This window comes from Lynx rufus, unplaced genomic scaffold (assembly GCF_022079265.1).
Source record: "Lynx rufus isolate CCGP_SWC_20201006 ecotype Redwood Valley unplaced genomic scaffold, mLynRuf1.p SCAF_36, whole genome shotgun sequence".
Taxonomy (NCBI): Eukaryota; Metazoa; Chordata; class Mammalia; order Carnivora; family Felidae; genus Lynx; species Lynx rufus.
In genome coordinates, this window is record NW_025814852.1 from 2,269,934 (window position 1) to 2,293,029 (window position 23,096).

The 23,096-nt window shown below is 61.8% G+C and overlaps 2 protein-coding genes across 4 annotated transcripts in view; one reads left to right on the forward strand and one right to left on the reverse strand.

Moving 5' to 3' along the window:
- The window catches only part of STKLD1 (serine/threonine kinase like domain containing 1), a 22,983-nt gene extending 9,943 nt beyond the window's left edge, over positions 1–13,040 (forward strand). Inside the window, exons 6-19 of the mRNA XM_047093716.1 lie at positions 1,158–1,228; positions 2,080–2,195; positions 3,287–3,405; positions 3,961–4,124; positions 4,731–4,861; positions 6,070–6,153; positions 8,206–8,322; positions 8,608–8,748; positions 9,543–9,671; positions 10,366–10,494; positions 10,564–10,692; positions 11,933–12,073; positions 12,392–12,471; positions 12,951–13,040. Coding sequence (XP_046949672.1) covers positions 1,158–1,228; positions 2,080–2,195; positions 3,287–3,405; positions 3,961–4,124; positions 4,731–4,861; positions 6,070–6,153; positions 8,206–8,322; positions 8,608–8,748; positions 9,543–9,671; positions 10,366–10,494; positions 10,564–10,692; positions 11,933–12,073; positions 12,392–12,471; positions 12,951–13,040 — 1,641 coding nt within the window. The remainder of the gene's footprint in view (positions 1–1,157; positions 1,229–2,079; positions 2,196–3,286; positions 3,406–3,960; positions 4,125–4,730; positions 4,862–6,069; positions 6,154–8,205; positions 8,323–8,607; positions 8,749–9,542; positions 9,672–10,365; positions 10,495–10,563; positions 10,693–11,932; positions 12,074–12,391; positions 12,472–12,950) is intronic.
- REXO4 (REX4 homolog, 3'-5' exonuclease) lies at positions 12,700–22,836 on the reverse strand. 3 transcript variants are annotated; one of them, XM_047093866.1, is made up of 8 exons: positions 22,544–22,836; positions 20,329–20,687; positions 18,977–19,114; positions 18,605–18,798; positions 17,135–17,223; positions 15,435–15,509; positions 14,944–15,018; positions 12,700–14,274 (listed from the first exon to the last, which is right to left on the reverse strand). In XM_047093866.1, exons 1-8 carry the CDS (start codon positions 22,760–22,762, stop codon positions 14,110–14,112), a joined length of 1,314 nt encoding a protein of 437 aa, XP_046949822.1. In that variant the 5' UTR covers positions 22,763–22,836; the 3' UTR covers positions 12,700–14,109. The 3 variants fall into 3 exon arrangements, with proteins under 3 accessions (XP_046949822.1, XP_046949824.1, XP_046949823.1); XM_047093868.1 differs by lacking the exon at positions 22,544–22,836 and adding an exon at positions 21,785–21,960; XM_047093867.1 differs by lacking the exon at positions 22,544–22,836 and adding an exon at positions 20,761–21,778 and having other exon boundaries at positions 20,329–20,636.
- Between the last annotated feature and the right edge of the window lie 260 nt (positions 22,837–23,096).

Genomic DNA, 23,096 nt, shown 5'->3' on the forward strand with positions numbered 1-23,096 from the left:
AGCACAAAATGTTCTCAGAAACCCAGCAAGGAAGGCAAATCTATTCTAATCAGGGGGCATGGCAGGGTTGGTGGAGGGTAGAGTGGAAGCCCGGGGTCTTGTACGCTCAGCTCCTCTCTGACACCCCTGGGTAGAGTCCGGGGTTCCTAGGAACACGGTTTGAAAATCACTGCCCTAGTGGGCGCCTGGGTGGCTCAGTCGGTTGGGCGTCCGACTTCGGCTCAGGTCATGATCTCACGGTCCGTGACTTTGAGCCCCGTGTCGGGCTCTGTGCTGACAGCTCAGAGCCTGGAGCCTGTTTCAGATTCTGTGTCTCTCTCTCTCTCTGACCTTCCCCCATTCATGCTCTGTCTCTGTCTCAAAAATGAATAAACATTAAAAAAAAAATTAAAAAAAAAAAAAAAAAGAAAATCACTGCCCTGGACACTAGATGGATCTTGTTTCTGACATAAAGTATTTCTAGAATGTTCTTTGTCAGAGCACTTTTCATTCCAATGGCATGGAGAGGCAAACCTCAAGTAGGCAATAAAGATTTCAATATCTTTGATCCCCACAAGGCCCCTGGGCCACAAGGGGTGGAGCACAGGGCTGGGGTCAGGGCACCCGGGGACTCTGAGATGGAGGCAGGGGCAGGTGGTCTGGAAACTGGGGCGTTGCCCTGGCTGACGTGCTGTCACTGTCTGGATGGCCGCACACACTTCAGCCTCAAAGGCACATGAAGCAGAAGCCTCTTGCGTTGGCTCTGAACTTTTGTGGGGCTTTGGGCCTGTCTTAAGAAGCAAGGAGAGGGGCGCCTGGGGGACTCAGGTGGTTAAGCGTCCGACTTCGGCTCAGGTCATGATCTCACAGTCTGTGGGTTCAAGCCCCGCATCGGGCTCTGTGCTGACAGCTCAGAGCCTGGAGCCTGCTTCCGATTCTGTGTCTCCCTCTCTCTCTGCCCCTCCCCCACCAGCACACACGCACTCTCCCCCCCTCTCTCTCTCTCTCTCTCGCTCTCTTTCTCAAAAATAAATAAAAAACATTTAAAAATTTAAAAAAAAAAAAAAAAAGGAGAGAATACACCATGATCCCACCGGCTGTTCTGTGTGGTCGCTGACCTGCCTAAGCCGGCTGCCGGGAGACCCCTCCAATCCTGGCGTCTCTCATTTTCCCCCCAGTGGATGCAGAACATGCTGGGCCAGGTGCTGGACGCTCTGGAATACCTGCACCACTTAGACATCATCCACAGGTGACCGGGGCGGCCAGGCTGCTTCGGGAGCGAAGGCACTGAGTCCCCTTAGGTGTCAGTACCCAGGGGCAGGGGCAGGGCGGAGAGGTGTGGCCGGGGTCAGCGCAGCCAGGATAAGAGCGGGCACCTTTCCAGAGCAGCTCCCAGGCGTAAAGGGACGGCCAGCCCCTCCACGTCACCTGCGGTGACTCACCCAGCCTCATGAAGCGTAAGCTGACCGGGGCAGGTTGGTTCTAAAGTGCAGGGAGAGCAAGCAGCCAGATAACCGCATTCGGAGGAAAGAGATTAGGCTGCGCGCCGTGGCCTCTGGCCGGCTGGCGGGGCTGCCGCCGTCCCCGGGGCTGAGCTTGAGATCGCCACCAGCACGGCTTCGCTCACCCTGTGGCATCCATGGGCCGAAGGGGCTGGGAATGGCTTCGGACGGAATCCGCGCTGGGTTTAAAGGAAGAGAGAAGAACCGCGTGGACCACGTGGACAAAGAGAATGCTCACGATTTAGTGTTGATGTCACTGGACCTCAACAAATGGTCAAAAGCCAAATCCCTAAGCAGATGCATGGATAGCGAGGGTCTGGAGGGAGGCGAGCGAGATGGCAGTGGAGAAACGGCAGACGGTCAGGTGTCTTCCTCCTTGTGGCTGGCTGGCCACTTAGAAGAACGGAGTAGACTTTATTTCTTTAGGAAGCAGTATTTAAAAAGCAGGCTGCAAGGGGGGCATTTCCGGAGAGCGGAGCAGGACTGGGTGGGGCAGGGAGCAGGGAGGGAGGTTCAAGGTGCTGGCCCCTGCCCCGGGAGGGTCACCCGTGGCGGCCGGTGGTGGGGGCGGGTGGAGAGTCCTGCCTCTTCGTTTCAGGAATCTCAAGCCCTCCAACATAGTCCTCAGCAGCAGCAACCACTGCAAATTACAGGACCTGAGCTCCAACACGCTGATGATGGACAAAGCCAAGTGGAACATCCGCGCGGAGGAAGGTGGCCCGGGGTCGTCCCAGGCTGCGTCCCAGGCTGGGGGAGGGGCCACGCTGCCAGTGGGGTTAGTGGGGTCGTTCCCAGATCCCAGAGGGCGGGGCCCCCTGGTGGAACGGGTCAAACCTCTCCTTGTTCAGAAGTTCCCCACAGACCCCCATGGGCTTTGGTGGGCTCCAAAGAGACCCCCTTGCCTGGGTTGTAACTGAGCAGGGGTACCACCGTGGCAGGGGAGGGGGCGCACGCAGGGTCCAAAAGACACCCAGGAAATGTTAGCCTTCGTGGAAGGAGAAGAATGGCCTCAGAAGGAGACGGAGAGCTGGTGGGTGCCAGGCACCGGTGAGGGCTGGGTTACTTTACTGAGCCCTAAAAATAACCGAGGAGATGGTAGACATGGGGAGTAAGGGGAGACGGCTTCTCCTTCCTTTGGAAGGACAGTGGGGCAAAGGGAGCTGGGCTTCAAGCCCATGCCAGCTGTCAGGGACGGAGAGAGTAACCATAGTTGAGAATTTCAGAGTCCTGGTTGCCTAGAGGACAAATGGATGGACGGACAGGCGGATAGATGGGCGGAGGGATGGACGTGTGGGCGGATGGGTGAGTGGGTGGGTCTACTGGAAACGTAGGAGGGTCCTTGGAGTTCACCCCTTTACCGTTCGATTGGGGAATGAAGGCCCGGAGAGGGAGGGGCTGCCTGAGGTCTATCAGGGACTAACAGACTGGTGACCCTGCTCTTTTGGCTCCTTGTCTGGGGTTCAGGTTTTAGAAACGAGGGCGGGGAAACTGGAATGTTGCCTCCGGGTTCTGACCTTTAGAGGGGCAAGATGGTCAGAGAGGGCGGAAGTTTCAGCCTTGTTGGCTCACGGCTCTTGGGCCACCTCTGCAGCCACATTGGGTGCAGAGACACGCGTGTGTGCACACACGGGCCAGCCTGGCTGGGCACCTGCCTCGCCGTCTGAGACCAGCCAGGGCCGGGATGTCGCTGACCAGGGCCCTCTTCCTTTCCCTCCAAAGAGAGCACCTCTTTGGTGAAAGTGAGCCTCCCCTCACTTTCCCAGGGAGACAGGACTCCCACATCTGACACCTTCTCCTGCCGACAGACCCTTGTCAGAAGTCCTGGATGGCGCCCGAGGCCCTCCGCTTCTCCTTCAGCCAGAGATCTGACGTCTGGTCCCTGGGCTGCATCATCCTGGACATGGCCAGCTGCTCCTTCACAGACGTGAGCTGCCTTCTGCCTGCCCCTCCCTGCCACACCCCACGTCCCCAGAAGGCCGGCCCTGCCCACCTTGCTCAAAAGGGGCTCACTCTTCCCACCTGCATCCTCCTGCCTTGCTCTGAGCCTCCAACGGGCCGTGAGGAACCCCCCGTCCCAGCCGCTGGGGGACCCTCGCACTCAACATTGGGCCTGCGGGGCCCCGGCGTGGTGAGGAGGGCAACGACCATGACAGGCAGACCGCCCCACGCTAACCCTCACAGCGGGCCCCCCGCGTACTCACTGCCTCCTGTGGATGAGAAGGCCCCGTTCAGGTGCGCTAGCCGGCCCGCGGTGGGATGCAGGTGCCACAGGAAAGTGACCAAGGCTGGCCTGAACACACAGGGGCTGCCTGTCACCCGGGGCCCCCAGGTAGCCGTGCAGGCTCGCTTCCCCAGCCTTCCCACCTCTGGCCCCCTCAGGGTGGCCCTGGGACAGGCCAGCCAGTCCTCTGCCGGGGCCGGGCCCAGCCGGGGCGCCGTTGACGCAGCGCGGGAAGCAGCGGTGTTTGTGTCCCCTCAGAAAACAGAAGCCATGCTTCTGAGAAAGTCCCTCCGGACCCTCCCGAATGGCCTCAGGGGCGTCCTGGAGACCCTGGAGGAGAAGAAGATCCCCAACGCGGACACTTTCGGTTCCCTCTTGCCTTCAATGCTGCGGATCAACCCTTCGGAGCGAATAACAATCAGGTGAGCTGGGGGCTGGGGCCGTGTTTTAATCTTCCCGTGGACCTCTCACGGTGTCTCCCCGCCACTTGGTGTTTTAACGCCGCAAACACGCCGTCCCATCCGTGGACCACTGGCTTTCCCAGTGTGGCCGTCCCAAACCGCGGTAACCGGTGACCTCACAGCCAACGGAGCCGGCTCCGGCTCCTCCGTCAGGTGCCAAGGCCCTGAGGACCAGGACCGGTCTTCGTTGCAATTTACGTTCAAATAAGAAGGAAAACAGGAACATACAACAACGAGTCCAGCCTGGGCCCTACTCGCCATTATACCGACACAATAGTAACATCTGATCTTTCAATACGTTTTCTCGAGGAAGGAGCCCCCGCGGGTGAGGTTGCCGGGGCCCAGCACCGTCCTCCCTCGCCCTGGGAGCAAGCCCGGGGCCCCTCCAGGAGGTGGAGTGGCTGGGGCGCCAGCGGGGCATGCTTGCGACGTCGGGAGAGGTGCCGCCGAATGGGGTCCCCAACGGGAAGGTGGGGTTCCGGCGTCCGTGCGCCCGCCTGCCGGCCACCCTGAGCCCCCCCGAGAGCCCCCAGGTGAGCCCAGCCAGCTGCCTCCGCTCCTCTCCAGGGAAGTGATACACATCACCTTCGTGGGCAGCAACTTCAGGTCCTCCAGCATCGCTCTCTCACCGCACTGGCAGCTGATGCCTGACTCTGTCACCGACCTGCTGCTAGGGGGCAGCATCGCCAGCATCATAGGTGATGGCGGGGACCGGATGGGGAGGGCCCTGGCACTGCTCTCTTACCTCCCCTGAGGCCCAGTCCCCTGGTCTGCTCCCGACATGCGGCCGGTGGCTGGGAAGGTTTCGGGGCACTCCCCTCCATCCAGCCCCTCGCGTCCCCTCCCCCACCCCCGCCACCTCTAAGCGTCCATCCTCGTGCCTGGCCCCCACCTGCTTCCCTTCCCTTCCTGTTCCACGGTCCTCAACATAGCCGAGCAGCCCCCTCATTCTTACAGCCCCCAGAACTGCCTGCTTTTTGCTTCCATGCCCTGGCACACGGTGGCCCCGATGCCCGTCATGGCGCCGGACACTGCCAGACTGGCAGGCGCATCCCTGTGGGGGCTCCGTGCAGCGTGACGCACACTGGCCTCCGTCGGGGGTGCCACCAGTCACCTGGTGCCTGTGCACACACAGCACCGTATCTCCACCAAGTGCCCCTGGCCGGGGGCGCCCCGCGGCTCCCCACAGTACCCCTGAGGTCTTGGGTGAACGACGAGGTCTACAGGTCACCCTCAGTTTCCACTCGAGCTCCACTCTCCCAGCCCTCCTCCCCATCTGTGGCTCCCTGCGCTGGCTGCTGTGACGAGGGACCCCCCTCCCCCGTCTGCCGCTTCTGCCCCCGCTTCTGGGGAAGGGGTGCTCACGAGGCCCTAGCTTCTGTTTCCCTGAGTCTCACGGTCCCGGGCTTTGGAGGCAGGTCCCTAGGTCCGGTTGAAGCTGAGTGGCCTTGAGCGAGCCACCCCCTCTGAGCCCGTTCCCTCATCTAGAGCGAGGGGAGCTGCAGGGCCCAGCTGTGGGCCTCTACGGGGTGCCCTGTGCCCAGACACGGGTGCAGGAGGGGCTCTGAGTCAGCCAGGGGATAGGGAAGGGCTCTACAATGGGCACACCCGGAGACCGCTGCTCCTTTTGGGGGCTGGGGGCGTTTGTCATGAATCAAAGGCAAAGACCCCTGCGGGGAGGCTCAGAGGCAGAGTGGGAAGAGCCCTGGGCTCGGGGCAGAACCCTGGCCATGTCGAGCCTCGAGTGAGACTCCAAGACAGGCTGCTCGGCCTGAGAAGTGGGGAGAAGGGCGCCCCCTCATGCCCTATCATATGTATCCGTGAGCAGCGGGGTGCCCACAGATGGGGCCCTCGGAAGGGTCCCCGAGCCAGCCGGGCTCCTCCCATGCCGTCCTGTCTCCTGCAGAGGTCATGCAGAACTTCTCCAGCAGACCCGAAGTCCAGCTCAAAGCCCTGAAGAGGCTCCTGACGATGCCGGAAGAGCAGCTAGGTAGAGCCCCCACCCCCTCCCCAGCTCCCCCGGGGCTCACCCTGTGGCACGGGCCTTTGGGGGAGCGGTGATCCCTCCCGGAGGCTCTCCCAGAGGGGCTCTCCTACACCTTTGAGGCTCATGTTGCCACCTGCTTGGGACGGGCAGCCTGGAACTCTCGGCGGGTGAGCGCCTTCTACCCGGCAGACAGCGGGAACGGGACGGTTCGGTGTGCGGCTTGTGGCAGCCTGCCGTCACGCGCTTCTCGTGGGTTCTTAATGTGACATCCCATCTCTTCCACCGCTGCCACTGACGGGCATCTGACCTGTTCCTGATTGCCCAGTATCGTGAGCAAACCCACAGTGGACGCCCCGGGGCACATGCCCGTGTGCACTTGTGTGAGCGTTTCTGTAGGATGAGTTCCTAGATGTCTGGGGTGTGAAGAGTTCACAGATACTGCAAACTGCCCTCCACGGAGACCCCAACTTACCCACCTATCAAGGACAGCATTTCTTCCCAACACTCTCCATCAATAAGTGTTCGTAATCCTTTAAATCTTGCAAAACACGGTTTCATAAAATCTCTCCATTCAACTTGTCTCACGAGAGTGAATATTATATTCACTCACCTGTCCAGCCACCCATCAGCCCTCCATCCATCCCCCCATCTAACTGTCCATCTACCCATCCATCCATCCACCCACCCATCTATTCATTTATTTATCCATCTGTCTACCTATCCACCTCCCCCACCTAAGTACCTATCTACCCACCCACCCTCCCCACACACCCATCCTTCATCCACCCACCACCGCCACCTAACTGTCCATCCATCCACCCACCCCCCATCTAACCATCCTTCCATGCATCCATCCATCCATCCATCCATCCATCCATCCACCCATCTGTCTATCCATCTGTCCACCTATCCATCAGCCCTCCATCCATCCTCCCATCTAACTGTCCATCTACCCATCCATCCATCTGCCGACCCACCCACACACCCATCCATCCACTCACCATGTAACTGTCCGTCCATCCGTCCATCCATCCATCCACCCATCCATCAGCCCTCCATCCACCACCCCATCTTAACTGTCCGTCCATCCGTCTATCCACTCCCCATCTAACCATCCATCCATCCATCCATCCAACCATTCACTCACACACCCATCCATCCACCCCCCATCTATCCATCCATCTATCCACCCATCCATCAGCCCTCCACCCGCCCCCCCATCTGTCTAACCATCCATCAACCGTCTGTTTATCCATCCAGCCATCCGTCCATCCGTCCATCTACCCATCCATCAACCATCTGTCCATCCGTCCTTGCACAAAGGTCCGTTCGGTGGCTGGGGCATCAGAGATTGCAGAGGCCCAGTCCCAGCCCTCTAAGGCAGCAGCAGAGACTTCACACTGGCCACTTGCCTTTCCCTCTTCCTCATTCCTCCCCTTGACTCCTTCTGGAGCTAGGCTGTGGCCAGAGTAGAGTCCATAGGAAGGGAGATTTTATCTTCCCGGAGGAGCTGAAGGAAGCTTCCCCGGGGCCACACCTGCCCCAGCCAGCCTCATTCGGAGGCGGGCTAGCTGTACTCGGCCTCCTGGGCGCCAGCACTCTCGTTCTGGTTGTTCTCACTGAACGAGGCAACAAAGCAGCAGTGGAGGGGCACAGCGGGCACTGGACCGTCAGCTGCCCGCCCCCACCTCTCACTCCTACCCAGCACACACAGCACTGAGGAGAGTCACCGACACCCACAGATGCCCACACTCAGGGTAGTTATGGCCACGGGCTCCAGAGTCAGGCTGTTGAGGCAAGAGCTGTCCTCTCTCTGCCCGGTTTCCTCATCTGTAAGACGAGAGTGACAAGAAGGGCTGCTGGAACGAGATGCCCACAGCAGACACGCGGCAGGCGCCCAATAAGGACTTTCTTTCCCCGCCTCCGCGTCCCTCCGGGGCCGCGTGCACGACGCCCTGTGGACTCCTAGCGGAGTTGGGGTCCCTGGTCTGGTCCGTACACCCGTCCCACCCCTGCTCCTATGCCAAGGCTCACCTCGTCACCCTGCCCTGCCAGGTCTGCCGTGGCCGACAGAACTGGTGGAGTTGTTGACCGCCGTCATGAAGCAACACGAGAGGATCCTTGACGTACAGCTGCACGCCTGCTCCCTGCTGCTGCGCACCCTGGGCCAAGGTGGGTTCCGGGCCACGCCTGTGTCAGATGTGGACTCTGGCACGCCGTCCCAGAGCCAGCAGAGCCTTGGAAACCAGCCCTGGCTGCACAGCGCCACTCACTGTCGTGCAGCGGGCACTTGGGGGGACGTGCTCCGTGCCAGGCGGGCAAGGCTTTCTCCATGCGAAGTGGGGGCACTGCCCCCCACCCCCACCCCAGCCAGGGAGGGGGCACACCTGCCTGCCACCTGCCCCACGAACCCAGGTTCGGGACGTAACCCTGGGCATCTTCCCTCGGCCCAAGCAGCGCTGGCACAGGACCCCGCGGCCGAGGTGCCGAGTGAGAGCTCCGTCGTCTCCGTCCTGCTGAGCTGCCTGCGGACTCATCCCGAGTCAGAGCAGCTCCTGGTCACGGTCTACAGCGTGCTCGCCATCATCTCCAGCCAGGGTGGGTGTGCCTGGCCCTCCCTCTCTCGGGCGGAGGCGGGGGCACTGCCCGGGGCACAGGGGCGTGCCCGCTCCGGATGCGGCCCGACCTGCACTGGCTTCGGCGGGTGTCGCCCACGCAGTCGTTCTGTTTTATCTCCCAACGCGGAGCTTCCATTTGACGGTCACTTGTTCCCTCCACAAACGTGCACGGACACCGACCGGGTGCCAGGTGCCACCATGGGCTTCACGGCAGCGGCTTCTGCCTTGTTCATCTCCCCAGAGCACCTGGGCTCCTGGAGCCACCAGGCAGGCAGGCCGTAGGCGGCCAGATGGGGAACGCCACGGGGAGGATCGCGACCAGGGCGTTGGCACCTGACCTGTTCCCACCTTCCTCCCCGGGTCAGCAGCCCTCTCTCCAGCGGGAAGCTGGGCCCGTGAACCCTGGGACCTAGAGCCCTGTGGCCAGCCAAGGGCAGGGACCCCGCACTGCTCCTCACCACACTGGCTGGATCCCCCTTTGGGGAGTGGGCAAGGGTGCCGTGAGGAGGCACGTCAGGACGACAGACATACATCAGAGCCATCAGGCAAACTGGGTGTCGGCTCACCCGCCGGGACACAATCACGCTGTCATCTCAGGAGGCCGGTCCCAGCCCAGTACTGGGATGGGCGATACTGGGACTGGCAGCCCAGGGGATGGACCGCGTCCTCCAGTTTCTGGGCCCCGCACTGGGTATGACTGGCACAGAGTAGGCGCCCAGGAATGTGGGGGGCAAGGACCACAGACGGACGGGGTTCTCCGGGTCTTGCCCACAGAATCGGCCTCAGAGGAGCTCCAGGAGGCTGGGCTGTTCGAGCATATCCTGGAGCACCTGAGTACCTTCCCCACAAACAGGGACATCTGCATCAACGGCCTGAGCCTGCTCTGGGCCCTGATGGTGGATGGTGAGGGTCCCCTCCTCCTGCTCTCCCGCCTGGGGGCTGGTGTCCTCACTGCTCCCTGATCACCTCCGCAAGCCTTCGAGGGCCTCTGTGTCCTGCCCCTTAAACACTTCAGGACAAGAGCCCACAGAGAGGCTCTTCTGAGAGCCTGGAAGCAGAGGAAGAGAAAGGAGGGGAGGAGGACAAGGGAGGGGGGCTCCACCCAGGGGAGGCAGGCTTCCTATCCGGGTGGGGTGCCCCCCCCCCGCCCACACCGACTCTGGTGGCTCCTGCCCTGGGAGCCCCTCTACCTGCCACCCACCCTGGGATTTCCTGGGCAGTCCCTGGTTTCTGAGGATGCCCTTGGCGGATGCCTCTGATTCAGAAAAGGGGCTGGGCTGCTCCCTCTCCTCCAGGCGCCCTCTGGGCCCTGCAGCACCTGGGCAGTAGTTCTAAGGAGAAGGGGGCTCCGGGCCACGGAGACCCTGGGAAACCAGAGAGGCCTGCCCACACCCAAAGTGCAAAATTCCCCGAGACCCCCTGGGGACAGACAGTCCCTCCCCTCCCCAAACTCCCCTCTCGCCTGAACTCTCTCCCAGCAGCTTTGGCCCTGGTGTCCTTGGTGGGAGGCAGGGGGCATGGGGTCGCGTACACAGCAGGCACTCCTGCGGGCACTCAAGGGCTAGGTGTCCCCTCCTTCATCCTGTCCCGATCCCAGCCGTCATTGTGAACAAGACCCCCTTGGAGAGAGCCCCGGTCCTCATCGCTGAGGTGCTGGCCGCCCACCCCACGGACGCAGAGATGGCTGAAGCCGGCTGCGCGGTCTTCTGGCTGCTGTCCTTGCTGGGTGAGCGGCCTGGGCTGGGCGGCACGGACCCCACCCGTGAGGCGAGGAGCCTGACTAGGCCCTCCGCAGGCTGCATAAAGGAGCACCAGTTCGCAGATGTGGTGACGCTGTTCCTCCAAAGCATCCGGCTCTGCCAGGACAGAATCCCACTGGTGAACAACGCCTACCGGGGACTGGCCAGCCTCGCAAAGGTGTCCGGTGAGCCAGGGAGTGGACTGGGCTACTCCGAGGAGGCGGGGGGCCAGGACTCAACAAGTCGTGTCTGCCAGCTGCCCACAAACCAAAAGCAGAACCAAAAAGTCAAAATAGGAAAAGAGCAACCTATAGTCCCATCATCCAGAAGTTGCCGTGGAGATTTTTCACATACATACTGGTTTTGTGGGGTTTTTTAGCTTCATGCTATGCTGAGATTCTCTTTCCCTGCCCATAAACACTCTGAACAGGTGTTAGGTCAGCGCGGGTATCCCTACGGGTATAGCTTATGGAAACACCCAGGAGACGGGTCCCCCCCCCCCCCAGTAGCCTGAGCGCTGTTACTTGGGGTGGCAGTGCTAGGGGCCGTGACTGTCTCGTGGCACAATAACCCTTCGGAGACGCTTGGGACCCGAGACTGGACAGGCCGCCAGCTGGCGCGTGAGGGGTGCTCCAGCCCCTCTGAGGTCTGGTCCCAACGCAGCGTTTCAGGGCAGGTACACAGGGTGGGCTGGACGGGGGCCAGGCGGCCAGGCCTCTGTCTGCTTCTCGGCCTGAGGCGGTCCGGGCCTGCGGGAGTGGGGCCGCCCTCCTTCCTGGAGAGGCTCCAAAGGGTGCCGGCAGGGTCGTCCTCTCCCGACACGGGGTCTGCAGCAGCTGCCGACCTTCGTGGGACAGGAAGGGGAGCTGGGGTCCCGAGGGCAGATGTGACCTGGCTCAGCAATGGAGGGGTGGTCAGAAGCCGGGGCCAGAGCGTGAGCGGGAACGGACTCTGCCACCTGCCGGCCCGACAACTCAAGTCTGCGTGTGAGGTCCCCCAGGCTCCGGCCCCTCGAGAGCCAGGGCCTGACCCCAAACTGGGGGTGTACGTGTGCCGCGTTGGCGCTCCCCCAGGCCCACCCTACAGGCACGCTCTGGAACGCGTCCTGGCGCTTCTCTTCCACCTGCGGGCAGAGGCCAGCCCTCGAGCGGGAGCCTTCTGCTGGGGGGGCGGGGGGGGGGGGAGGAGGGGTGTACATTCCCGCCAGGAGGAAAGCGGCCCGCAGATGCCTTCGCGACCTTTACAACCCGTGGGGCAATGCTGGCCTCAGCGGCTCCCCAGGCGGCAGGAAACTGGCCTCCTCTGCCAGTGGCGGAGGTCCCTGCTATCCTGAGCACCCTGGACTGCCGTCAGCCCCCTTCCTGGAGGACACCGAGGCACAGGCAGCTGCAGGAAATGAACCCCACCCCCCCACCCCCCCCCCAGAGCTGGCAGCGCTGCAGGTGGCAATGCCAGAGGAGGGCGGCGGCGGCCTCAGCCTCATCCGGGAGACGTACCGGCTGTACAAGGATGACCCGGAGGTGGTGGTGAACACCTGCATGCTGCTGGCCCACCTCACGTCCTACGGTGCGAGTCCCCCTTTCCCTGTCATCCCCCCGGGAAGCCAGTGGTCAGAGGCACCCTGCTCCCCGCTTACTGGTGGGGACGAGGAAAGGAACCCTTCCCTGCAACTTCTGTGCGTTCAACAGAACTCAAGGCAGCGGGTGCCGCGCTGACCGTGGGGGTCACCGGCTGCTGAGCCCCAGAGGCAGCGTGTGGTCATGCTAAGCCCGAGTGGGATGGCGCCCGGCTCTGTCCCACTGGCCTCAGAAGTGCCCCGGCCCGGGTTGTACAAGCATCGGGCTGGCTGGGCCCTGACCTCAGGACCCTCCGCTCTGCCCACAGAGGAAATCCTGCCCGAGCTGCGGGCCAGTGGCATCCAGCCTCTGGCCCAGGAGATCAAGGAGCGCTTCACCTCCAGCCTGGTGAGTGTCAGCAGGGGCCCAACACACCAGGCCCCCAACTGCCTTTACGGCCAGATCTGGGTAGCACAGAGGGGCCCAGAACAAGACACGTTGTGCCAAACAGATGTGGCTCTGTGCACGGTGTTTTTTTGTTTTATTTTATAGAGGGGGCATGAGCAGGCGAGGGGCAGAGGGAGAGAGAACAAATCCCGAGCAGGCTCCACGCTCAGTGTGCAGCCCAATCCCACGACCCCAAGGTCATGACCTGAGCCAAAACCGAGGCAGACGCTCAACCGACTGAGCCACCCAAGCACCCGCTCTGTGTGTGTAGTTTTCATGACTCTCTTCCCGTTTGACTTCACATGTGTCTCTGGGCCCCCCAAACCTAAGGGGCAGGGACGATCGGACCTCTTCACAGAAGAGCAGATTCGGTCACAAAAAGACCTACGAGTAGGTCCCAAGAGTGTCACAGACACGGTGCCTACTGGCTGTCTCTCCAGGAGCTGGTTTCCTACGCAGAGAAGGTACTCCTGAGGCTGGAGGCCGGCACACCACCAGGCTCCGCGGGAGGACAGTCGGCTCTGCCCTGAGGAGGCAGACACCCCACGGCCTCCCGCTTCCCCGCACCTTCTCTCCCGCCCTTCCTTTCCTTGTCGGGCCCTGGAGCTGCCCGGTGAGCGGCATTTTCCTTAGGTTTTGTGTGTGGGGGGGGGGGGTTCCACTTCGCTCACGCAGGCGCCCTGGGGGCAGCGTGGCGCACCGGTGGGGCCCCGGGGGCTCGATTCGGCAGGCTCCGCACAGACCTCGGCCCTGGACCCGTCAGCGTGGCCCTTGTGGAAAAAGCGGCCCTTTCAGACCCGTCTAAACGCGGAAAGAGCGACCTCCCCACACTCCGCCTCCAGTAAAAGCCCGCCTGTGTTAAATCTCCTCAGTGGGTCCGGGGCTTCCTTGTGCCACGTCAGGCGGTTTGGTAAAGCCGGGCCGTATGCCGGGCTCCCGACTCTTCTCAAAGACCCTCACACCCGGGACAGACCCGCACGGTGCTCCAGCCCCACAGCTGGGGATCGGCACATCTGTCCCAGACGGGGAGGGACACCCGCCTCTGGGGGGAACCATGGTCACCCAACGCAGACGAGCTGAGCCTCCCTCGCCGCGCCGCGGGCCCTGACCCCAAGTTGAAACCTGGCGGGTGGACCTGTGGGGTGGGGCTGGGGGTGTGAGAAAGGATCGGCACCCTCAGAGAATCTCTCCAAGTCCAAAGGCAGCCGCGGCAAACTTGGGAGATGGGGCTGGAGCACAGCTCACTGCACACGCTGGGTGCGGCCCGTGAGTCTGGTGGGGTTCTTTACGTGACCTGTGACCCGAGGCACAGAAAGGGGTCTGGCCTCCTCCCAGGAAGATGTTACAAACCCAGTAGATGCTGGGTGCCCCCGGCTCCTGGGACCCGGCGAATCCCCGGCAAAGATGCCACCCCGCTGTGGGGACAGCACACTGCAGAACGCCCCCCGACTTGCCGTCAGTCTTCAGGACAGAGCCCCGCCGTGCTGCCTGCCCGCAGCAGGAGGGCCAGGTCTGGGATGGCACAGAGGGAGGAAGCAGTTCTCGGCCGCCCCCATGCCCTGCCGCCAGGACGGTGAACATGTTTCAACAGAGCTGCCGCTACGGGGAGACCCGAGCTGTCTTGTGCGTGGTCACAACCGCCTGCGGACGGGAGGTGCTGTGGCTGTCTGGAGTGGGGGCCGTGGGGCGCCTGTCCTGGGCCAAACTCTCCCACTCCTTCTTCACCAGGACATACAATCTCATCGCCACCTGGGCATCCTGAATCTAGGGGGCACAGAACACCACTGTGACCGTCCCAGCAGGCGACGGGCAGGGCACACACGACCCGAGCCCTCGAGCCACACGTGGGGCACGCCAAGGAGAAAGCCAAGCAGAGCAGCCACCTGGGGGTCTGATCCCAGCGGGGCTCTGGCAGCTCAGGTGCCAGCCTGCGGGGGAAGAAAGGACCAGAGGGAGGCAGGAACAGACCTGCTGCCTCTCGCGAGGTGTATCGGACAGCAACCTACAGGATGCACGCAGACACGCAGATGCGAGCGGGGGTCCGGGCGGGATGCTGACCGAGGCCTCGACGCAGGGGCTGGGTTCCGTGGGCCAGCAGCCTGGTGCCAGCACCCCCCAGCCCTGTCACTGGAGCCTGTCCCAAGGCCCAGGGGAACAACCGGCCTGGGCCGCACGGTCTGTAAAGGCTTCGATCTAGACGGGGGACTTTTTCTCCTAAGGGCTGTGATGTGGCAGTTTTTTGTGTGTAAGTGTTGACGAGCTACGTACAAACATCCAGAATTTAACGGCCACTCTGCAAGCCCGCTGTACCATGTCATCTTTTGTGGACCGGCGGCCTTCTAAAAATAAGTCTTCCGGGCCCCGACAGAGTGCCTTGGCCGCAAGGTGAGGGATGGCCCCCAGTCCTGAGGACTGTCACCCCAGGACACTTACCGAACAGTGCTCTGCCTGCTGCACCCGGACCCCCAGGATTCTCTCCGCGAGCAGCTTCAGAGATGGCCTTCCGCTCTGCCAGGGGACAGCACGCAGCCATGCTGGGGTGGAGGCCTCAGCAGGGGGGTCACCTACTGAGCCCCGGCCCAGGGACCTCCAAAGTGCCTTCACCGGAAGCGCCCGGGGCACCTAGGGCACGTGACACCCCGGTCTGCCCGCAGGGGAGGGCCTGGAAAGGGGTCTGCGTGTCTGACTCCCTCTGGAGCAGATCTGAGGGCAGCTTCTTCCCACTGCTGGGGGCCTCCCCGTGGAGACCGGGGTAGCCGGCCCTCGGTCACACTGACTTTTAAAGGGCAACGTTCAGTAAAACTCTGTTTTGTTTTTGGTTTTTAAACATTTCTCAGTTTCAAAACTTAGAAGGCCACCCAAAACCAATCATCACGTGAACCAGCCAACAACCACGACGCACACAGCCATGCTTGTTTAAATACCTTCACTCGACTCTTGAAAGGTTTGTATTTCTGCGTGTCCCGAATCTTCTTTTTTGGGTGATCAAGAAACAGCACCTGGAAGAAGAGAATACAGCGACGGTCACAGCCGCTGTCAGCGTGCAGCGGTGGGACTCCCTTTTTTCAAACAGCCTCTTACAAGGAATCCTAACGGGTGACACACACGGGTAAGCAGGTATTGACGTGAACTTGGGATGGAAAACTCTCACACGGACTAAAGACGACGCCCAACAGCAAGAACCACGTTAATAGAAACACAATCTCGAAACCACGGAAACCGGAGACCGACAGCCATCAATTATCCAGCAACCACCGTGCTCCTGTGTCCTGAGTGGGTGTCGCACATCGGGGAAGTTACGGAGAACGTGTTCTAACAGCTCATCTCGCGACCTCAGGACGGTCTCAGGAGACCGCCGGACACGAGCCTGCCCAAGTCGCCAGGGACGGAGCAGGTGTGAGGAGACAGCATGGCCCAACAGGGAGGGGCCACTGAGACTTCGGCACCGTGCTGCGGCGGGCAGAGCGCCTGCTATATTCGTTTCAGTACTTTCGGGTTACTTTAAAAGGCCATGAAGGGGCGCCTGGGTGGCTCAGTCGGTTAAGCTTCCGACTTAGGCTCAGGTCACGATCTCACGGTCTGTGAGTTCGAGCCCCGCGTCGGGCTCTGGGCTGATGGCTCAGAGCCTGGAGCCTGCTTCCGATTCTGTGTCTCCCTCTCTCTCTGCCCCTCGCCCGTTCATGCTCTGTCTCTCTCTGTCCCAAAAATAAATAAACGTTGAAAAAAATTAAAAAAAAAAAAAAAAAAAGGCCATGAAGACCAACACTCGGCGACGCCTGAAACACCCGAGGACTCCAGGGCTCCGCGGACACCCGCCTGCCCCGCGGCTCTCCTCAGAACAGGCGGGCCAGTCCCGCCCACAGCAGAGACCCTCCGGGGGCAGAGGCCGAGCACACGGCCCCTAGGGCTCCAGGAGTGGACCCACGAGCTTACAGGCCACCTGCTGCACTGGCCGGCTGGGAGGGAGCGGCCGCCAGGGGACGCGTCCCCACAGACGGTGGCTCTGACCTCAGAGGAGCACCAGGCCCCGTCCAGCTGGGTGGAGCTGCGGCAGTGGCTGCCTGGCTCTGTCCACATGGAACACGCTAGAGCAGTGGGAAGGCACCTGGCCCCAGGTCTGGGTTTGCGCCCGGCTCTGCCATGTGGGCACTGTGGGCACGTCACTCAACTCACAGAGCCTCAGGTCTACCTCCTGTAAAAGGAGCACCACTGGACGCCTTTTAAAGAACCACGAACGGGCGCCCGGGTGGCTCAGTCGGTTGAGCGTCCGGCTTCGGCTCAGGTCATGATCTCACGGTTTGTGAGTTCGAGCCCCACGTCGGGCTCTGTGCAGACAGCTCAGAGCCTGGAGCCCGCTTCGGATTCTGTGTCTCCCTCTCTCTCTCCCCCTCCCCTGTTCACGCTCTGTCTCTCACTGTCTCAAAAATAAATAAACGTTAAAAAAAAATTAAAGAACTGAGAAACGCCCAGCGCTCCCCCAGGACACAGGGAGAACTGGACGACTGGCGTCTGATGCTGTTGGGGGGCCTTCCCGACACCCAGGTGCCACAAACCAAACACTGAAATGCGTCCAGAACACGGTGTGGGCGACGGCAGGGGTGCAGCCCGCACGAGGCAGCGGTACCTTTAGGTCGTTATGCAGCGCGTGTCCGACTAGAATCCGGCCCTTCAGCATGTCCGCCACCTCCTTCTGAACAACTTCGAAGTTTTCTCCTGACGAGAACGAAGAAGTGGATTTTAGCGCCGTGTGCCACGCTGCTGAGCCCATCACACCTGCCACGGCCACGACAGAGGCAGGGAGGAGAGTGGCCTTTCGGAAGCGACCCGACAGTCCTTTTAACTGTTGACTCAAGTCAGAATCGGTCTTAGATGTCGTGCTTTCCAACCGGAGGTAAAAACAAGACTGGTCCCCCGCCACAGACGGCGAGGAGTGCTCCCCCAGACCTCCGGCTCTGGAGGCAGCCCCGCCTGCTCTCCTGGCAGACGCCCTTGGTCCTCTCCCTCCCCCGCCAAGGGAAGGCTCGGAGCCACCGTGCCCGCCCCCGGACAGAAGCGCTCAGGTCCAGGGCGGCCCACGCTGAGCAGGACCTGACCGAGCCTGGAGCCGGAGGGACTGGTCAGGCCGGGGCACCGCCTGGTTGGTTATGTGCGCACAGGGGATCTGAGAGGCACAGAGAAAGGAGGCCGCGGGGGCCAGGGAAAGCAGTGGCCTCGGGACCTCTCAGGTCCCTGACCTCAGAGTCGCCCTGGGTGACTCCTCCCCCACGGCCAGTCCAGCAGGCCCCACGGACTCCGCCTTCAGGGTGCACCCGGAGTTGGGCCACGTCCTGTCACCTCTCACGGCGCCCCCCGACCATGACCAGGTCACCGGCGGCACGTGCCCCCTCTTCCTGTTTCCACCCTGGTGGCCCGAGTCTCTTCTCAATCCTGTGGCCGGGAGGAACCTGTGGAAACCTGAGCCGGGCCTGTCACTGCTCAGACCTCCCCGTGGCTTCCCGAGGTCCTCACGAAGATCCACGAGACACTCCCATCTGTCCCCACCTTCCCTCCTCACCCCCACGCCGGCACACTCTCTGGGTCCCTACTGTCAAATGACACACGGGTGAAGACACAAATGTGCCTGAGAGCCATCTGAAAACAGTCACCCTGGGAGACGTGGGACTATTGGGGCTCCTGCTGTGGCCAATGCTCCAGAACAGAAAGGGGACAAAAGGAAGAGACAGGGGGTGCCCGGCTGGCTCAGAGGAGCGTGCGACTCTTGATCTCGGGGTCGTGAGTTCAAGCCCCACCTTGGGTGGAAAGATTACTCAAAAAAATAAAGTAATAACTTAAAAAGGGGGCTCTTGGATGGCTCCGTGGGTGAAGCGTCTGACTCCTGGTTTCGGCTCACGTCACGATTTCATGGTTCGTGGGTTCAAGCCCTGTGTGTGAGGCTCTGTGCTTGTAGCACAGAGCCTGTTTGAGATGCTCTCCCCCTCTCTGCCCCTCCCCTGCTCGCACCCCCTCTAAATGAATAAACTTAATAGTAACAATAAATGGGGAGAAAGGGACCCAGGCGGCGCCTCTCCCGCGCTCGCCAGCAGGGAGGACCCACCCTGCTTGAGGTTCTCCGGCCGTATCCCGCTGACCGCCGTCCTGTAGTCCGTCACCGGCTGGGTGGGCTTGATGCACTTGTTGTAAACACACTTCCCATGCTGGTTCACGATGGACACGCGGGCGGCGACGCTCTCTTCCCCCTTGGGGCCCACGCCCACCATCTCGCAGTCCATGGCTAAGGCTCTAGTCAGGCTGAAGGGAGCCGAAGGTCCCACTTACTCAACGCTGCGCCCCCCGCCGCCCGGAGACCGGCTTGGCTCTCAGGGCTCCTCGTAGGATGGGGCGGCGCCTGCCCGACTCCGCTGGGGGCGCGGGGGGAGCCCCTGCCCGAGACCCTCGCCCTCCCCGGCTGGGCACCGGCCCCGCGTACCCGCCGAAGGCCTGCTCCTTCACCAGCGCGACGCTGCTCTCGCTCTGCCCCAGCCGCTTCCTTGCTATCCGGGCCGCCTCCGGGCCCAGGGCCGCCTCGATGTCCGCCGGGTCGACGTCATCGAACCAGATGTCTTCCCTGGAAGGCAGAGGGACCGGGCGTCAGCGGAGGGGCTCCCGCGGTCGGGCCCACACCGCCGCCCCTGCTACTGGTTCGGCGCGGTCCTTCGGCCGCTTTTCTTAACTGGGAGACGCGCTCGCTACCCCAAAACCCAGGAACCACAGAGAAACACAAAGAACACAGAGCACAGACGTGCGGGCTGCGGGCGACGGCTGCTAACGCTCTCTTCTGAACTGAGAGAGCAGGAAGCTCGTCACCGAACACGAGACACAGATACACACATCGACTATAAAAGGGAAGCGCAGACGCCCCCGAGCCCCCCCCCCAAACTCTGGCGACCCCTGGCACCTGCACACCATGCCCACACAGAGGCCCACGCGAGGACGCACACGTCTGCCTGGTGAACTGCCTCCCGGGCGCAGCTAAACGTCACCTCCTTAGAAACCGCTTCCCGACCCCACTGGGTGGACACACTCCTCTGGCCGTTCGCGCCCACGAGCTCCGTCCTCACCGATTTACGCTGCCCACACTCACAGAATTACCCGCCTAGCTTCCGTCTGGCCGCCTCTCCTGCCGGACCGCCGGCCTCAGGGGGAGGGCCCTGGGTTTCCAGAGAGCGGACCGGCACAGCGACACGTGGCCGGCGCTCACACCGCTCTCTCCCGGAAGCTTCAGCAACCGTGTCCTCGGCGCCCAGGTAACTCGCCAGCAGCCTGACTTACGAACTCCTGCGCTGCCTCCAGCTGAGCCATTTGGAGGCAGCCACTGACCCCGGGCCCCTGCCCTCCCCGTGGGAGTGACCTCCACAGGGTGCCCGGGGAAGGGGAGGGGGCAGCCCCGCCCATCTCGCAAGCCCCGCCTCCCAGTACCACAGGTGGCCACGAGGAACCCCACCAAAGCACTTGACTGGCCAGACGCAGGAATCGTTTCAAACTTGGGCCTTTCTGGCTCTGACCTCCGTTCACCCCACAAATTTTTACCGGAGGCCTAAGGGCCTCGCTCTGCTCTGGGCCCTGGAGATACAGCGGTTACCAAACAGGCCCTGCCCTCATCACGCCTCCGTCCTGGGGGAAACTAGTAAACAGAGAGACAGCACTGGGAGGAGGTGATGGAGAGACTGCAGAGAGGCCACCCCCCCGCCCCCCAGGCCTCCCCCAGGAGACAGATGCTCAGGGATGAGCTGACGGAGGCCACGCGCAGCACAGGGAGGCGGACACACCCCCTGTACTCACTCGGTGGGCACGGCCGGAGTCAAGGCCACAGTCGCCTCCTTAGCTTTCCACTTCTTGCGCTTGGCGTCTCCTCCTTTCGGAGAAGTATCATCATTTGTCCTTTTCTCGGCTCCCTTCCCATCGTGCCCCACTCTGCTGACCTCTGTGCGGGGAGCCGGCGCCTTCCTGTCCGCTGGAGGTACTGAAGGACCAGAGCCCCCCGTGGCCGCTGGGGCTGCTGTTTCTGGCCCCATCTCACTTCTCTTTGCTTTATCTGGGACGACTTTTCTGTTCGGTTGGATAATTCCGGGCTGTTTTTTGGAATCCGTCTGAGAGATAACAAGAGGCTTTTCCGGGGCCTGTGTTTTTTGTTTCAGGAGCTAAGAGGACCCAAAATAAAATACACGACACGTTTTAATTTGGAAACCAAGCACGAGAGACTGAAAAACTTACGTGTGTATACACCCCGTCTACCCCTACGGGCATCGCTGAGATCCATCATCTGACAGTTTGGCAAAAGCCCTTCTCATTCACGCCTGGTCACTTGCGGTGAGATGGTCTTCTTCGCTTATCTCGTTACAAGGCATGATCTGATACCTGCTGCCTCATTCCTACAAAATTTTAAACGCCCGTCCAACACCTTAAGTGCCTCCCGAATGACTTCACTCCGCCTAAGGGATGGTGAGCAAGCTGTTCTCCCGTTTGCTTAGGGCTCGTGTTAGAGCTCCCTCCTGCGCAGACTAGGCCAACAAAGCGGGGGAGGAGGGGGGATGGGAACCAGATCCTTTACAAACCCCTCGAGGGTCTCAGAAGACAGAGGGGCGTGTGTTCGACCAAGAGTTTGGTTCAAGCCACGGGTTCAAGCCCGTGGCGGCTGAAGAGCTGCCGGCAGCCATACACTGTGCTCAGGCAAGCAGGGCTGTTGTGTCCCTTCCCTTGCACCCCAGCCCCCAGCACGGCGGTTCTCAACCGCAGTTAAGACCCTGGGAGGTGGCACCGAGCTGAGAGACAACGTGGGTTTCTACTTACTTGTTCCTGCAACGTTTAACCACGGAAGGGCTGACTTTTTGTAGAACGTACAGAAAACACAAGCTTTCCCCCTAATAAATCTCCTTTCCACTCACTTGATTTTGCTTTACCTTCTTGAAAGAGAGGGAAGGAGAGCCACAGCTCAAGAAATCGTCCAGAACCCTGGGTTTGCCTGAAGGAGCCTCCTCAGTCCTGTCCGTCCAGACAGGCGGTTAGGATCTCCCATCCCTACGACACTGGCCGTATTAAGAGGCTCAAGAAACTTTTCTCTATCGCCCGAGGCTCCGAAACAGAGCCCAAGACCTTGCGGAAGACTCTGAAGGTCGGTGGTAGCAAAGAACACAAACTCCCGCTGGGAAGGGTGAGTCTGCACCCCGATCTGCCGCGTTTTTACTAGCTCTGTGACACTGGGCCAAACTCCTCAAGCTCTGTGCCTCCGTTTCCTCACCTGGAAAACAGCGATGACAACGGCAGCTTTGCTTCGAGGAAGGCGTAGAGAACTGATGACTGAACGGCATGGAACAGCATCGGGCAGAAAGAAACCGCCACGTGGGGGGCCTGGGTGGCTCAGTCGGTTAAGCAACCGACTCTTGGCTTCGGCTCAGGTCACGATCCCAGGGTTACGGGACTGACCCCTGCATCGAGCCTGCTTGGGATTCTCTCTCTTTGCCCCTCCCCCACTGGTGCTCTCTTCCTCTTTCAAAATAAGTAAGTAAATAAACTTCAGGAAGAAAGAAAAAGAAACCTCCACGAAGGGCCTGGCCACCCGTGCGGAGAAAGGCAGTAGGGCACCACAGGGGGTTCAGAGCAGTGGCTGTTGGTGTGGGACACCCGGTTCTGCCCACCCGGCTGCAGTCCTGGACAATTTCTCTAACCTTTCCGGGCTCCCTTCCTCGTCTGTAAAAGGAGACGACACAGGCATCCACCGCACACCGTCGGTGTGGGGGTTAAACAACAACACACGTGTAGATCTACCGGCGGAGTCCGCGCATTTCCAGAGATCAGTACCCCGGGGGGCAGCTGCCATCAAGGTCTTTACTCACTCACAAACCCCGGTTCTATCACGTTCCCGCGGACTCGCTGTCCACCCTCACAGGCTAACCTTCCCGCGACAGGCTCTGTCGGCAAGGTTTCTGCCGCCATGTGCCCGCACAGCGGCCCCACGCGTCTTCCTCTGCCTCCGTCCGCGCGGCCCCTCAAACCTCACCCGCTGCAGCGCCCTCCAGTTGCGGGAAAAGTCCTCCGGCGCCTTCGGAGGTCGGACCACGGCGACTCCGGGGCCGCAGCCCGGTGTCTTGCTCGCTTCTCGCCCTCGGCTTTTCCAGAACCTCCTCTTCCTGCTTTTCTTCCGAGCTACCTTCTTGCCAAGCCCCGGCTCAGCCACGGGGTCGCCGGGGGCGCGCCTGGAGGTCAGCGCCTTGGCCATCCCGCCCCCGGCCGGGCTCTGCCCACCCAGCGCCCGAGAGACACCAGCCTCCGGGACCCCGGAAGCGACCCCGCGCGCGCCCCGGCACGTGCGTCCCGGCCTCCGGAAGTGCTCTTCTCTCCGGACCGGCTGGAAACCGGGCCTCCCTTCCTGGTTCCGCACGGCCGGGAGCAGGGCGGGGCTCTTCTCCCGCCTGGCAGAAGGGCCACCACCCCAGGAGCGGCGTCCGGGGTCCATGACCTGGGGTAGGCTTGGGGTAGGCCCGGGGCCCTACCGAGAGCCGGGACGGGGGACGAGAGACGCGTGCGCCGGAAAAGAACTGGGGGGCCGCTGT

What these genes read in the sequence shown, in the direction of transcription:
- REXO4 (XM_047093866.1), bottom strand. Translation starts at nt 22,762, where the DNA reads ATGGCCAAGGCGCTGACCTCCAGGCGCGCCCCCGGCGACCCCGTGGCT. An exon ending in AAGGAGCAGGCCTTCGGCGG is followed by an intron (nt 18,799 to 18,976) that starts GTACGCGGGGCC and finishes GGCTCCCTTCAG; the next exon opens with CCTGACTAGAGCCTTAGCCA. An exon ending in GCCGGAGAACCTCAAGCAGG is followed by an intron (nt 17,224 to 18,604) that starts GTGGGTCCTCCC and finishes CGTTCTCGTCAG; the next exon opens with GAGAAAACTTCGAAGTTGTT.